Source organism: Tupaia chinensis, unplaced genomic scaffold (genome assembly GCF_000334495.1).
Source record: "Tupaia chinensis unplaced genomic scaffold, TupChi_1.0 Scaffold000215_1, whole genome shotgun sequence".
In the NCBI taxonomy this organism is placed as follows: Eukaryota; Metazoa; Chordata; class Mammalia; order Scandentia; family Tupaiidae; genus Tupaia; species Tupaia belangeri.
The window spans coordinates 4,345,292-4,361,484 of NW_006159690.1; the positions used below are offsets into that span (position 1 = coordinate 4,345,292).

The 16,193-nt window shown below is 39.9% G+C and overlaps 1 protein-coding gene across 1 annotated transcript in view; it reads left to right on the plus strand.

Annotated features, from left to right (window-relative positions):
* The window catches only part of RAVER2 (ribonucleoprotein, PTB binding 2), a 99,637-nt gene that overhangs the window by 73,196 nt on the left and 10,248 nt on the right, over nucleotides 1–16,193 (plus strand). The window contains exons 10-14 of the mRNA XM_006147547.3: nucleotides 2,218–2,300; nucleotides 5,023–5,127; nucleotides 5,276–5,387; nucleotides 8,136–8,203; nucleotides 12,578–12,689. Of these exons, the coding sequence (XP_006147609.1) occupies nucleotides 2,218–2,300; nucleotides 5,023–5,127; nucleotides 5,276–5,387; nucleotides 8,136–8,203; nucleotides 12,578–12,689 (480 nt within the window). The remainder of the gene's footprint in view (nucleotides 1–2,217; nucleotides 2,301–5,022; nucleotides 5,128–5,275; nucleotides 5,388–8,135; nucleotides 8,204–12,577; nucleotides 12,690–16,193) is intronic.

A 16,193-nucleotide genomic window follows, 5' to 3' on the forward strand; every position in this document is an offset into this window, starting at 1 on the left:
CCGAAAATTTTTCCCAAGCCCCATCCCGCTCCGGGGGCATGGGCTCTCCCGCGCCCCGCGCCGGCTTCCGCCGGGCGCGCCCCGCGCCGGCTTCCCTGTATTCTTGATAATAGTCTTTGTTGTGGAATTTTTTTATGTTAATGTAGTCACTGGTTTTTAAATGTTAATATTAGCATAATATTAGTATATATGTATGTGTGTGTGTGTGTGTGTGTGTATATATATATATATATATATATATATATGTATGTATAGTTAATAAAACACCCTGTAAATTGTCAAGTGAGTTTGTACTCATCAGAGATTTGTGACTTTGAAGTAACAATCCATAATTTATGACTTCGAAGTGACAGAGATTTTAAAAATGTTTTGGCATTTATTTTCTGTGGTACTCATAATAATAATTATTTTTGAAAGATTTATTTTTTAATTTATTATTGTTGTTCAATTTGACCAGACAGAGAGAGAAAGTGAGAAAACAAGCTGGTAGGTTTGGAACTTGAACCATGGTAGGCCATGTGGGAATCCAGCACCTTAACCACCCTACCACCTGCTGGTCTCCCCATAATTATTTTTTTGAGTTAGAAAATTTTCACTTATCTTCCATAAATGACATATCCTAGGGCTTTATAATTTAGATATTTTTGCCCCATTGGCCATTAATTTAATTAGGAGGAGGAGGGGATGTGTCTTAAACCGTTCTTTGCACCTAGTCCCAGAATTAAAAAACAAAAACAATAACACAAACTTTCTTCGACCCAAATCATTTTTGTTAGCCAAGTAATATTTTTTCTAATTTCGTATACTTAATTCCCTAACATATGGCTTACAATGAGGTTTTTCTGTGTATAATTTTTCTGCCCAGAAATGCCTTTTTTCCACATTGAAGTAGGTAATAGAATGTTAAGAGGATCTTCTGTGTATTTTCACATTGTCGTAACGCCTTTAAGTTTATGCTATAATTACATATTCCCTCAATTCCCATATGTTGAGTTTTTCCTCTTTTGCCAGAGAGAGTACTGAAAACTGTTCAGTTACATAGTTCTATGTGGAATGATTAACTGATACAATTCTGTACCTGAAACCAAGGTATTCTCTCATTCTTGCCTTCTGAGTTGATCCCAGTACAGACTTAGATAGATCCTAAGAAGTTTGAATGCAATAAAGATGTTTTTCACTAGCCTGTAACAACTCCTTGTGTTGAATTTTGTTATATCTACATTACAAAATATATTACCATGGTCTCTTCTGGATACTGGATATTATGTTTATATATAATTTTGTATATTATGATTATTCCCAGCTACATTATAATAATTAGTTAAAATCACTTCATCTATCTTCTATCTTGTCATTCTTTTTTGTATCTCCGTATTACTTTCTTTGAACATATATGTCCTGAAGTGTAGAACCCACTGACATTTGGGTTCTGAGATTTGATTGAAGATACGGTTACTGTACCAGCCCCATTGCTTAGGGTTTAAGGGAGCCAGATCCCACATGGCCACTGTGTATTTGGTGGCTTGAGAAACAATGCTGGGGGTGTGTGTGCGCATGCATGCATGAATTTCCCCAAATCCCAACATGATGGAGAAATGGAGAAGGGATTGTGGCATGACCATGCCCCATGAAAGGGTGCTTTCCCCCTCCCCTCTCTCTCTACTTCTGTCTCTCTCTGATGAGCACACATACCCTCTAGTACATTAAGAAAAAGAGTATGATTGCCATTTATTCCTTTTATCTCTGTGTACAGTTTTGTTGTTTCTTTTGTGTTTATTATGTAAAGATTCTTGTGTACCTAAATGATCTTTTCAATTGGATTTCACATAAGCTTTTCTAAGACAGGAATTATATCCTGCTCCCTATCCCCTGCCCTCTGCCAAAATCCCCCAAACTCCTAAAAACACATTGAGCAAGTAACAGGTTCAGTTAATGCTGTACTTATTAAACGATGGAATTAATTTTGTCACAGCACATGCTAGAGAAAAGTAAGCCTAGGTTTGGTGTTGTGCAATTATGGCATAAGTTGTTGGAATTTTATTAGGGCATAGAAAACAAAGCCTGTCAGTTTTGACCTACGATAGGTCAGTGTATCTTTGAACTTCCAGAGAATTTGTTAAGTTCTTAGAAATATTTATTTATCTTTTTGGAGCTTGTTTTATTTCTAATTCCATGTATATCATAAAGTTAAATTTTATTTTTATTTTTTCAAAGCAGTTCTTGGAACACCTCACAACTTGCCACATCTGATGAATCCGTCCATTTCCCCTGCACTTTTACATTTGAATAAAGCTCATCAGGTACATGAATAGCACTGCAGCATCAAATATTTGGAATGAATATTCTGCTCTGCACACTAATTCACAAAGTTCTGAAGAAGTTAATTGAGTGTTCTGGTTGTAAAGAAATTTCTTAATAATAAGTAAAGTTTCATAAAGTCATAATTTGATGAGTATATTAGATTTAATTGAGCTAATCAAAGTAGCATAGTTATTGTTGACTCTTATTTGTAGGGCATTTGGAAAGAAAGGGGGCCAACTGGTGGTTAAAGTTGCTGGACCCCACATGGCCAACTGTACAGTTTGAGTCCCAGACCTGGTGGCTTGAAAAAACACACTGGTGTGTGTGCATGCATGCATGCCTGAAATCCTGAGGAGGGAAAAATGGAGGAGAAAGGATTGTGGTGTGGCCATTCCCCTTAAGTTGGCAGGTGACATGGTGGTTGAGGCACTAGATTCCCACATTACTGACTGCAGTGCAGTCGCCTGAAAATCACAACAAATAAATTGATAAATAAGTATTAAAAAAATTTATATGTTTGTGAGAGTAAAAAAGCATTTTTTCTTGGGATTAGCAGATGGCGTAATGCTTATGTTGCTGGACTCCCACGTAGTCGACTATGGTTCAAGTCCGGGACCCACCTGCTTAAAATTCACACCAAGCTTGTGTGTGTACCCAAAATCCCAAGAGGAGAATGGAGGAGAAGGGATTGTGCAATGGCCATCCCCCCTGGGGTGTGTCTGGTCACCAAGAGACAAAGAGACAGACAAAAAGCAAGAAATCACCCCCTAGGGTATGTGGCCATGCTGGAGTCTCTTCTCCTCCATTCTCTTCTTGGAATTTTGGAAATGAACACATGCACATGCACCTGGCGTGAGTTTTAAGCCACTGGGTCTGGTACTTAAATTGCAGTGGACTAGTCCAGTGGGCGTCCAGTGGCGTAACTATTACACAATCTGCTGGTCCCTTAAATGCAGATTTTTAAGAGAGAGGCCTATCTCTTAATTTTCTTCCTTAGAATCTAACATAGGGCTTGGTATATGATAGAATCTTTACTAATTTATTTACTCAGCATTCTTAATTTTCTTCCTTAGAATCTAACATAGGGCCTGGTATATGATAGAATCTTTACTCATTTATTCACTCAGCATTTTTTTTTTTTGAAAACCTAGTAGCATTTAGTGTAATGGCTATGTTGCTGACCTCCCATGTAGTCGACTGTGGTTCGAGTCCCAGACCCAGTGGCTTAAACTCACGCTGGGCGCATGTGCGTGCGTGCGTGCCCAAGATCCTGAGAAGAGAATGGAGGAGAAGGGATTGTGGCATGACCATCCCCCCTGGGGAGTGATTTCTCACTTTCTGTCTCTCTGTCTCTTTCTGGTGAGCGCACACACCCTATAGCAAAAACCTCTCAAAAAAAAAAAAAACCACCTAGTATGTATATACTGGACACTATTAATCATTAAGGGTATAGCATTGAACAAAACATTCAGAGTCTCTGTTGTTACAGAATTTCAACCAGTGGGGAAGAAATATTAAACAATTAATTACAGTAAGATGGGAAGAGTGACTTGAGAGAGGGAATTCATGGTATTAATAGTATTCCATTTCTAGGACCATCAGATGGCATAATGGTTACATTGCTAGGACTCTCACGAAGTCCACTGGTTTGAGTCCTGAACCTGGCAGCCTAAAACTTAGGCTGGGTACGTGTGCGTGTGTACCCAAAATCCCAAGAGGAGAACAGAGAAGTGATGGCGTCATGGCTGTTTCTCCTGGGGGGTGATTTCTTGCTTGCTTTCTGTTGAGCATTTGCACACTATAGCAAAAATCTCCTAAGAATAAAAAATAGGATTCCCTTTCTTTTAGGAGAAAGAACAACAGGCTTAATTTTGCCTTTAGAGCCTATCCAGGCTGGCCTCTCCTGCCTCTCATGCTCATTGCATACGGCAGTACCCTACGGTGGCCTGCTTTTGGTCCTCAGAAGACCCTGTTCTCTCTGTCGAAGGTCTTTGTTTCCATTGATCCTTATGCCTGAATGCTGCCCACCCTAACATCAATAAATTCTGCCAGACTTCACCTCATTATTTCCACCCAGCCTTTAGACTTGGCCCAGGAATTCTATTAGCTTCTCAAGAAAAACTCCATGGAATGTTCCAATCTAAATCCCCATTATTTGTTCTCTTAGCTCCTTTATTTATTTCTTCATACAAATACCATTTTAATAATATGTGTATATATGTATACATATCATAGTTATTTGTAATTTGCTACAGGGCACATGTACTCAACAGAGAGAGAGACAGAGAAAGTGAGAAAGTAAGTCACCAGGTCCAGGATTCAAACCGCAATCGCCCATGTGGGAGTTGAGCACCTCAACCATCACACCACCCATTGGCCCCAGATCATATTCTTTTATTTCTCACTGTGTAGCACAGTGCTCGGCACAGAGAAAGTGCTCAATAAATCTTTGTTGAGTGATTACATGAAGAAATGAATGAATCACTATCATTAAATCCAGCCAGGAGTGAGGAGAGGGGAGGAAGGGTAAAAGAAGGAAAGGATGTGGCATTAGTCTCCTGACTGTAGGTTACCTCTTGTATATTATTAAAAGAATTAATCAGCATTGCCAGAAGTTGAAGAATGGGATACATTACTTAAATGAACTGGAAAACTAAACTTCAAGATAAGTTATACCACTACTGTTCAACAAAACTAACTCAGTATTTTATATTTTCACAGAGCTCAGTGATGGGTGGTACTTCTAATTTATTCCTTCAGAACCTTTCTCACGTCCCTCTGGCACAGCAACAGTTAAGGAAGTTTGAGAAGATTCACACTAATAACGTAAGCGTGGCATCCTTTTCTCTTTGGAAATAGTCCATTTTTTAGAATCTGTTGATCAGATTATTTATGAATTTTTACATATGTAGCCTTTTAAATCCTTTGTCTTGCTGCCACAGGCAAAAGTCCCACGTTTTTTCTTCTTTTGTAGAAACCTGGCTTACTTGGAGAACCCCCAGCTGTGGTACTTCAAAGTGCCCTAGGAAGAGGGTCAGCCCTTCCATTGAAAGCGGAGTTGGGACCTCGTGGGGAAGCACATAAAAGTAAATCATGTGTTTACAGGGGAGTTAGTCAGCAGTTTTAAGATTTAAAGATGTTTTCCCTATATTCTACTTGTATTAACAGGAAGGTCAAATTTGAGCATCATTCAGTCATTTAGAATTTCAAGAACCCTCTTGGCTCTCCTATTTTTCATATTGATAAGTTATTGATGGGCTTGCTTCCATGCCAAGATAAGACTTCCCCTGTTGGAAATGCTTTAATATTTTATGCGGGTTCACAGCAGTAGGAAGAAAAGACACGGCTCCATTTGAGATTGACATGCTGCTCACTGGGCTGACAGCACTTGACATGTGTTCCATTTCACTTTTGCTTGGATAAGAAAATCTTAGCTGTTATGAAATAGCTAGTATTTGTAAATTTAAAGGTTGTTTATTTGTATTGTTTTTAAAATGTGATCCCTAAATGAGCGTTAGGAGAAGATAATATGTATACTATATATTTCTGGACAAGGGCAAGATTATTTTCCTTTTTTTAGAAAAACAGGAAGATGGTGTTATATCAAGATTTCTTATGGGAATGTGATTTTTTTGAAAGGCACCTGTAAGTTGAAGTTGAATTGAAATTTGCTTAGACGTGTTCGATGAACACAGAAGGACAACCAATAATAAAAATGTCAGTTAAATATGGGTAGCATATTTAGCCTGTTGTACATAAAACTAGCTAGTTAAGTGATCACATATTAATAATTCATTAAATTCGGATCATTGAAATTGACGAGGTAGAAGTTCAATTCATGAAGATTTTATGGTCTTATACGACCTATCCTTTGAGAAAACTAAATTTTCTACTATGAAAGTTATGCAAATATTTATTATTTGTGTTGGAGTAAATAATAAATTTGTTTTAGGAGTGCTGCCTTAAGAACACTGAAAATTCAAAGTATCCAAATAAATTTATTGTTTCAAGATGAGAGAATCAAAGCATTTATCTCTAAATGTTTACTACTAAAAATAGTTTAAGAAATTTGTTAAGTGAATTTGTAAATTTGACTTAAAGTAGTTATCAAAATTAGCTCTTTTCATTTAATTTTGACCTAAAGATTTTTAAAAATGGGACTGGCTCTAAATTTTTCTATTAAAACTTTTACTTTTTTCAGAATTTCTTAGTTCCTATAAATAAAACTTTTATTTGTTAAATTTACTGCTTGTTTATTCACAAATATTGATTTTTTTTAAAATGCTTGTTTATTCACAAATATTGATTTTTTTTTTTAAGCCAGTGGACTGCTAGTGTCTATCAGCTAGCTCTCTAGATTCAAAACAAAATGAAACAAAACAAACCAGTCTTTATTTGTAATGCCTAGGGGTTTCTGTGCACCAGTGCTCCAGCCCAGCCGAATTCAGGTTATCAGTTTGAAGACACTGAACTTGAGAGCTGGAAAGAAATAGGGACAATCTACTCTTGTTAATTGATACAATAGGCTGACCAAGTTCACTGTTAGATTCAATCCTAGTCAAATGTCAATTACTCCCCCCCCCCAGGTTTTTGCCATAAGGCATGTGCATTTATTGGCGAGAGAGACAGAGAAACTGAGAGACAGGGAGAGGAAAAGTGAGAAATCCCTTTAGAGACAGGGAGAGGAAAAGTGAGAAATCACTTTCTGGGGGGACGGCCATGCCACAATTCCTTCTCCATTCTCCTCCTAGGATCTTGGGCATGCATGCACATGTGTCTGGTGTGATTTTCAAGCTGCTGGGTCCAGGACGCAAACCGTGGTCAGCCATGTAGGAATTTTCAAGCTGCTGGGTCCAGGATGCAAACCGTGGTCAGCCATGTAGGACTCCAGCACCTTAAACATTACATTGCCTGCCAGCTAAAATAAATGACTTTAAAAAATACTTTTATTTAATTTTTTAATTATTGATTCATTTATTTTTTAATTTGACCAGAGAGAGAGAGAGAGAGAGAGAGAGAGAGAGAAAGAGAGAAAGAGGGAAAAAGAGAGAGCCAGCCATCAGGTCCAGGACTCAACTATGGTCGGCCATGTGGGAGTGTCCAGCACCTTAGCCACCACACCACCTGCTGGTCCCATAAAGGCAATTATTTTTTAAGTGTCAGAAAAGTTTTTAAGACTTATTTCATTCATCTCTTACATGTGGAAGCAGGCAAACTGAAGAGACTGGGTATTAAAAAATAAAAAGCACTGATACAGCTTAAATAGGAAAAAGCACATAAACTTTCAACTTCAACTGGGTATTAAAAAATAAAAAGCACTGAAAGAGCTTAAATAGCAAAAAGTACATAAACTTTCAACTTCTAACATATACAATTAAAACTTGAAATTTAAAAATATCAATTATTGAGATTATTCTAGAAGTACTATAGTTGAAAATAAAGGCACTACTACTATAGGAGGTTTTTACTTTTTTTATAAAGAACTTCCCAATTTACCAACTTTAACCTCACCTTTTGGATTGAACTGTTTCAATAGGTACAAGATAGGCTTCTTTGCATTTTGCCCATACCTTATCTAAAGGACCGTTGTGAATAAGCCTCTTACTAAAAGCTCTCTGCATTTGTGGTTCACTACAGCATCTAATCTGATTCCAACTCAACTCTAACAGCTGGAACGGGCACATTGCCGTTCTTTTCAAATCAGCACCTGGCTGGGCAGGTGGGGCTGGGGCACAGTCATACTCAGGAGAAACAGCCAGCCACCACGGGAATAGCTGAAGGAGGTTTCTCAGGGTCACAGCCTTGTCTTCAAAGCTTTTCCAACCTTACTGCAGGAGGCTTACTAACGGGACACCACAAGCAGTCACAAAGCCAGCCCAAAGGCACGGAGATAAATCCTGGGGTAAGAAGATAACGTGCATGCGTGTGCGTACATATGTCAAAATAGCTGTGTTTATTTATATAAAGGAGTGTATATTCCTTTTACATCATATCTTCAGAAAAAGTATTCGAATACTAGGGTATTAGTTGTTATTTGGCAGGTGGCATAATTTATGAAGTATCGAAGCAGTCTTAAGTAGCGTTAAACTTAGAAGGAAGTCAGGGATATGCTAATATATAAATAGAGGTTCCCAACTAGATCATTGCTATGCTCATGCAATGATGGTGTCTTTCATGGCTTACATGTACAACTCAAAATTGAAGAAGACATTGAGTTCTTTGTTGGAAAAAAAAATTCTGCTATCAACAAGCAGAATCTTTCTCTTGATAAGTTATGCTACCTGACATTTACCAGTTTGCTATAAATAATGTTAATGTGTAAAAAATTAGTTTTTTAAGTCTGCTGTTGTAAAGTGAATGTATATTCTTTATTTTTTATAAATACTGCCTTGTCTGGAAAGTTCGTGATGTAGGTGTGATTTTATATAAAGGACCAGCACATGGCCGGAGGTTAAGGTGGTGGGTATCTGTCAGTTTTGTTCATTGAGGTAAACTATGTAAGAGGACTTCAAGAAGTTCACAAAAAAATGGAATTGAAGTACGAGTTTATTTTGGTGCAAAAAAATGTGAAATCATGTAATTTTTTCACAATATGCATTTTCCATAGGCTCTTGAAACCCCTTTGTACATAACATGAAATTTACCATTTCAGTCATTTTTTTTTAAAGAGAGTTTTTTTTTGCTTTAGGGTACATGTTTTTCACAATATGCATTTTCCATAGGCTCTTGAAACCCCTTTGTACATAACATGAAATTTACCATTTCAGTCATTTTTTTTTAAGAGAGTTTTTTTTTGCTTTAGGCTACATGTTCTTGCCAGAGAGAGAAAGACAGAAAGTGAGAAATCACCCCCAAGGGGGATGGTCACGCTACAATCCCTTCTCCTCCTTTCTCCTCTCAGGATCTTGGGCACGCACGCACACGTGCCCGGCGTGAGTTTTAAGCCACCGGGTCCGGGACACGAACCGCGGTGGACTACGTGGGAGTCCAGCGACATAGCCATTACACTGTCTGCTGGTCCCATTAATTACTATTTTTAATATGACCAAAGCGAGAGAGAGAGATAAAGGGAAAGGGAAAGCAAGCCACCAGTTCCAGGACCTGAACTGTGGTCAGCGATGTGGGATTCCAGAGCCCTCAACCACCGTGCGACCTTCCAGCCCCAAGATTGTTTTTTCTGTCTAGGTCTCTTGAGATTCCACGTGAATTTTAGAATGGCTTTTTCTATTTTCACAAAAAAATTTTTTTTCAGATTTTGATAGGAATTATATTACATGTGTAGATTGGTTTGGATAGTATTAATACCCTAACAGCATTGAGTCTTCTGATTCATAAACACAGGCTCGCTTTCCATTTATTTGTGTCTTGTTTAATTTCCTTCAACATTGTTTTGTAGTGTTCAGTTCATAAGGCTTTCACCTCCTTAGTTCATTCCTAAGAGTTTTATTCTTTTTTTTGGGGAGAGGTTTTTGCTATAGGGTGCGTGTGCTCACCAGAAAGAGAGACAGAGAGACAGAAAGCGAGAAATCATTCCCCAGGGGGATGGCCACGCTGCATCCCTTCTCCATTCTCCTCTCAGGATCTTGGGCACGTCATGTACACGCGCCTGGCCTGAGTTTAAGCCACTGGGCCCAGGATTTGAACTGCAGTCAACTACATGGGAGCGACATAGCCATTACTCTAACTGCTGGTCCCCATAAGTGTTGTATTCTTTTCCGTAAGTCGGATTTTCTTTTTCACCCCTTTATTTATGACAGAAAGGATATCTGAGAGAGAGACAGAAACAACTCTAGATTGGGCCTTGTCGCACCATGATTCCCTTCCCACAGCCCTCTAGGTCCTTGGGATCCTGGGAACCTGCACACATGTCTGGCATGTATTTAGGCCAACCCGGGGTCTAAACCATGATCATATGACTTCTTGCCAGCAGGATGCCAGTGTTATCTTTAAGCCACAGTGACTAGGCCTAGAATTCTTTTCTCTTTCTTACTTTTATTTGCTAGATGGTATGTGCACTTGTGTGTGACATAGACAGACAGACGGTACTCCCCTACACACAGGGGCATGGCCATATCACAGTCCCGTCTTCATTTCTCCTGGTGGTATTTTGAGCACACACCCTCACACTTGGCATGTTTCTCAAGTGGCTATGGCTAAGATTTGAACCCCGGTCAGCCTTATTAGTTTCTAACTCCTTAGCCACTAGACTAGAGGACTGGCTCTGGAAATATTTCCTCGATGTTCTTTTTAGGTAGTTCATTGTTAATGCATGGAAACATGGTTTAATTTTGTGCGTTTGTTGTTGCTTTTGTTTCATTTTTGCCATAGGGTGTATGTGCTGGCCAGACAGAGACAGAGACATGGAAAGGGAGAAACCCCTCCCCCCATAAGGTGGCTGGGCACACCGCAGTCTCTTCTCCTTTGTTAGCCTCCTGGGGTTTTGGGCACACACTTGCACACACACACACACACACACACACACGCATGCGTGCACGTGTTCAGTGCTGGCATAATTTTCAAGCTCCCAGGTTTGGGATGCAAACTGCTGTTGGCCATGTGGTAATACCAGCACCTTAACCACTGCCACCTGCTGGCCCCATTATGTGTTGATTTTGTGTCCTGCAACTTTACTATTCTGTGTGTATATGCACATAGTCTTTAGGTTTTTCTACATATGAAATCCTGTCATCTTCAGAAGCATTTTACTGTTCCTTCTATAACTTGCATGCATTTGTTTTCTTTTCCTGCCTGATTGATCTGGTTAGAACTTCCAGTACTATGTTGAAAAGAGGTTGTGAAAGGCATTCTTGCCTTGCTCCTAAGTTCAGTAGAAGAGGTTTTATCTTTTTATCATTGAATGTGATGTTAGCTGTTGACTTTTCCTGTATGACCTTTATTATGTTCAGGTAGTTTCTTTCTGTTCCTATTTGTGGAGTGTTTTTATCATGAGTGTTTTATTATTATTATTATTTTTTTTTTGGAGAGATTTTCACTGTAGGGCACGTGCGCTCGCCAGACAGACAGAGAGAGACATAGAGACAGAAAGCGAGAAATCACCCCCCAGGGGGGATGGTCACGCCGCAATCCCGTCTCCTCCATTCTCCTCTCGGGATCTTGGGCATGCATGCACACGCGCCTGGCGTGAGTTTTAAGCCACCGGGTCCGGGACACAACCCGCGGTCGACTACATGGGAGTCCAGCGACATAGCCATTACGCTAACTGCTGGTTCCCTATCATGAGTGTTTTTGAACTAAGCTGCTAACTTCCATTATATTGACCTAAATAACTAATTGTGTTACCCTGAATTGTGTCTTATCTTAAGATGGTATCCTCACCATCAAGGAGTGAAGTATAAAATTGTCAGAAGAAAATGAAATATACTGAAGGATCATGCTATGAGTTCATCTCTTTTTTTTCAATGAAAGAAATACTAGAATCTCGGACCAGTAGTTATCATGATGACTATGTCGCTGAACTCCCACATAATCAACCGCGGTTCGAGTCCTGGACCCGGTGGCTTAAAACTCATGCCGGGCGCATGTGTGTGCGTGCCAAGGATCTCGAGAGGAGCAGGGATTGTGGTGTGGCCATTCCCCCGGGGGGTGATTTCTCTCTTTCTGTCTCTCTGTCTCTCTGGCGAACGCACGCGCCCTATAGCAAAAACCTCTCCAAAAAAGATAAAAAAGAAAGAAAGAAATACTAGAATCTTTGTACCCAACTAGTTAACCCGAAAATATTCTGATACCATACATTTTTAAGAAATGGGAACGCCTAGTATTATCACCTCAATGTAGAGTTGGAGCGTGTATTAAAACTACGTGTTTTGTGGGTATTATTTTTAGTACCAGAAATAGATCAATGTTGCTTTTCTTTTTGGTTTTGGCCATCTAAAATGTAAAAAATCAACAAAAAAATGTTGATAACAGTATTTCTGATGAAATACGAAATTGATTTTCTCTGGTGAGGTGAATTCTTTCCTGGTTCAAATGAGAAGGCTGAATAAGATGGCCATTAATTATCTTTCAGTCTGAAAGCTCTATGTTTTTGGAATAGTTAAAAGAAAGACTGATTGAAAAATAATAGCAGGTAAATGTGCTGATTTCAATCAACATCCGAGAATATTTCATAAATTTATATCATCAAAGGTTGGGTTTCACAGTTATTTTTTTATGCTAGACTGGAATTATTGAAAAAAAAGTATGTCTCTATTCTTTCTATGCTTTTGTTTTTTTGGACCTCTTACTAAATATGGCCTCTGTTGTTTGGAATAAATAGGCTGCCTCCAAGAATCAGACTTCACTCTTGGGAGAACCACCAAAAGAGATTCGGCTCAGTAAAAACCCGTATTTGAATTTGGCGAGCGTGCTGCCTGGTGTGTGCTTATCATGTAAGTGAAGGCTAACATTATACTTTGGATTTTATTGAATACCTTCTAGAAGGAATTTTACTTGAGTTTTTAACTTAATGGAAGCAAATATAGCCTCTCCGTACTTAACGACCTACCTTTTTTTTGGAGAAGTTTTTGCTATAGGGTGCATGTGCTTGCCAGACAGAGAGAGAGAGACAGAAAGGAGAAATCACTCCCCATTGGGGGCGGCCACACCACAATCCCTTCTCCTCCATGCTCTTCTCAGGATCTTGGGCATGCATGCACACGCGCCCAGCGTGAGTTTAAGCCACTGGGTCCGGGACTCGAACTGTGGTCGATTACATGGGAGTCCAGCAACATAGCCATTATGCCAACTGCTGGTCCTGAACCTACCTATTTTAAGGTAGGTTGAATCAGAATTAAAAATTAAGGACTGCTTAGACTACTCAAACCAGTTATCCAGCACAGGGAATCTGTCTTAGTCTGTATGAGTCTCGAGAATCCCCTTTGTAATCTTTGCAGCTGGGTAGTACTCACTACATGAAACATTCACAGTCATGCAAAACTACATATTTCATTTATAAATTTGTGCTTTATTGTGTACCCATAATATATTCAGAGTAAATAAAAATAAACATGCAGGATTTATATGATTGTGTTGTACATCTTGACACTTTCTGGGGCTTATCTAATTATGGTTTTTGTTTGGCTAGATTTTCATTATTGTTGTGTGGTGGCATACAGAATTTCTTGAAAAATACATACTCTGCGGCCCTACAAAACACCACAAGACATCCTCCTTTAAGTGCCTCACTTACTGACCAGTTTGCTTAATGACCTAGTCTTCAGGAACTGTAAATCGGAGCTTAAGGCTGTTAAATGAGAAGTGCCCATACTGCCTCTGGATCAAATCACGCCCTAGATTATGATCCTATTCTTTATACATTTGTTTCTAGAGGGTTTTGCCATAGGGCACATGTGCTTGTCAGAGAGAGGGAGAGGCAGAAACAGAGAGGGAAAGTGAGAAATCACCCCCTAGGGGGGTGGCCATGCAACAATCCCTTCTCCTCCATTCTCTTCCTGGCATCTGATTTTCAAACCAGCAGGGCCAGGACCCAAACCACCATCAGCTATGTGGGAGTCCAGTGATATAACCACTACACCATCTGTTGATGCTGACCTTATTCTCTAAGTGGAAAAGGTAATTAAAATTAAGACACTTAAAAATGTATCCTGCTTGGGACCAGCAGTTAGCATAATGGCTATGTCGCTTGACCCCATGTAGTCGACCGTGGTTTGTCCCAGACCCGGTGGCTTAAAACTCACACCGGGCGTGTGTGCGTGCGTGCCCAAGATCCCGAGAGGAGAATGGAGGAGAAGGGATTGTGGTGTGACCATCCCCCCTAGGGGGTGATTTTTCACTTTCTGTCTCTATGTCTCTCTCTGTTTGTCTGGCGAGCGCACACCTGAAAAAAAAAAAACCTCTCCAAAAAAAAAAAAAAAGTGTATCCTGCCTGATTTAAAGAAATCATCCTTTATAATATTTTGTTTTTAAAGGATTGTTTATTTAATTTTATTTATAATTATTATTTTTAAATTGCTATAGGTCTTGTGCTCATCAGAGAGAGAGAGAGAGAGAGAGAGAAAGAGGGAAAGCAAGACATTAGGTCCAGGACTCAAACCATGTTTGGCCAAGGAAGAACTCTAGTGCCTTTAACCACCATGTCATCTGCTGGCCCCATATTGTTAATTACATACTACAGGGCCAGCAGGTGGTATGGTGGTTAAGACACTGGATTCCCACTTGACCAAACATAGTTTGAGTCCTAAACATGGTGGCTTGCTTTTTCTCTGTATCTCTATCTCTCTCTGGTGAGCACATGTGCCCTATAGCAACTTGAAAATAATAATGATAATTAATTCTTTAAAACATAGAATCAATGTTTTTTTTTTTTTTTTAAAGTTTTTGCTATAGGGCTTGTGCACTCTCCAGAAAGACACAGAGAAACAGAGAGACAGAAAGCAAGAAATCACTCCCCAGGGGGGTTGGTCACGCTGCAATCCCTTCTCCTCTATTCTCCTCTCGGGATCTTGGGCACACATGCACACGTGCCCAGCGTGAGTTTAAGCCACTGGATCCGGGACTTGAACTGTGGTTGCCTACATGGCAGTCCAGCAACATAGCCGTTACTCCAACTTGTTGAATCAGAATTAAAAATAATGGGGGCAAAGGAATTATTGGCCAGTAATTTTTTATTTTTTAGTTTGCTATAGGGAGCGTGTGCTCACTAGAGAGAGAGAAAGAATGTGAGAAATCACCCCCCTGCTCAAGGGGGCCACACCACAATCCCTTCTCTATTCTCTCTCAGGATTTTGGGCACACACACATGTGCCCAGCATTTCAAGCCACTGGATCTAAGACTCATACCACACAGCCACGTGAGATCCAGCTGCCTTAACTACCACCAGCTAGCACTATGATTTTTTTTTTTTAATTTTTGGAGAGGTTTTCCGCTACAGGATGCGTGCACTTGCCAGAGACACAGAGAGAGACAGAGAGACAGAAAGCAAGAAATCCCTCCCCGGGGGGGGATGGTCACGCTGCAATCCCTTCTCCTCCATTCTCCTCTCGGGATCTTGGGCACGCACGCACATGCGCCTGGCGTGAGTTTGAAGCCACCGGGTCCGGGACGTGAACTGTAGTCAACTACGTGGGAGTCCCGCGACATAGCCATTTCCCTAACTGCTGGTTCCCTTTTTTTTTTTTTTTTTTTGGAGAGGTTTTCCGCTACAGGATGCGTGCACTTGCCAGAGACACAGAGAGAGACAGAGAGACAGAAAGCAAGAAATCCCTCCCCGGGGGGGGATGGTCACGCTGCAATCCCTTCTCCTCCATTCTCCTCTCGGGATCTTGGGCACGCACGCACATGCGCCTGGCGTGAGTTTGAAGCCACCGGGTCCGGGACGTGAACTGTAGTCAACTACGTGGGAGTCCAGCGACATAGCCATTACGCTAACTGCTGGTTCCCTTGTTTTTTTTTTTTTTTTTTAAGGGCTTTTGTTCCCATACATATATTTTAAAATTTTTATTCCTTATTATTTTTAAATTTGCTTATAGGACCCATACTGACCAGAGAGACAGAGACAGAGAGAAAGAGGGAACATGAGAAATCAATCTGCCAGGTCCAGGACTTGAACCATGGTTGACCAAGTGGGAATCTAGCAGCTTCACCACGCCATCTGCCGGCCTCCCAAATATAGTTTCCAGAGGAAATCACAAATATGGTGTGCTCTAGGCAGAGGGCTATTCACTGTTATGTTGGTCAGTAATGAAAAATTGGAAAATACTTTAATGGTTCTCAGAGTAGTGGAATAGTTAAATAGTTCATCATAAAATGGAATTCTGTTGGAACTTTTTTTATGGTTTTAGGATATCTACTTATGCTTATATGAATGATCTTCAAAGCATATTTTTAAATAGAAAAAGCAAATGTATTCATAAAATGATTCCACTACTCTGAG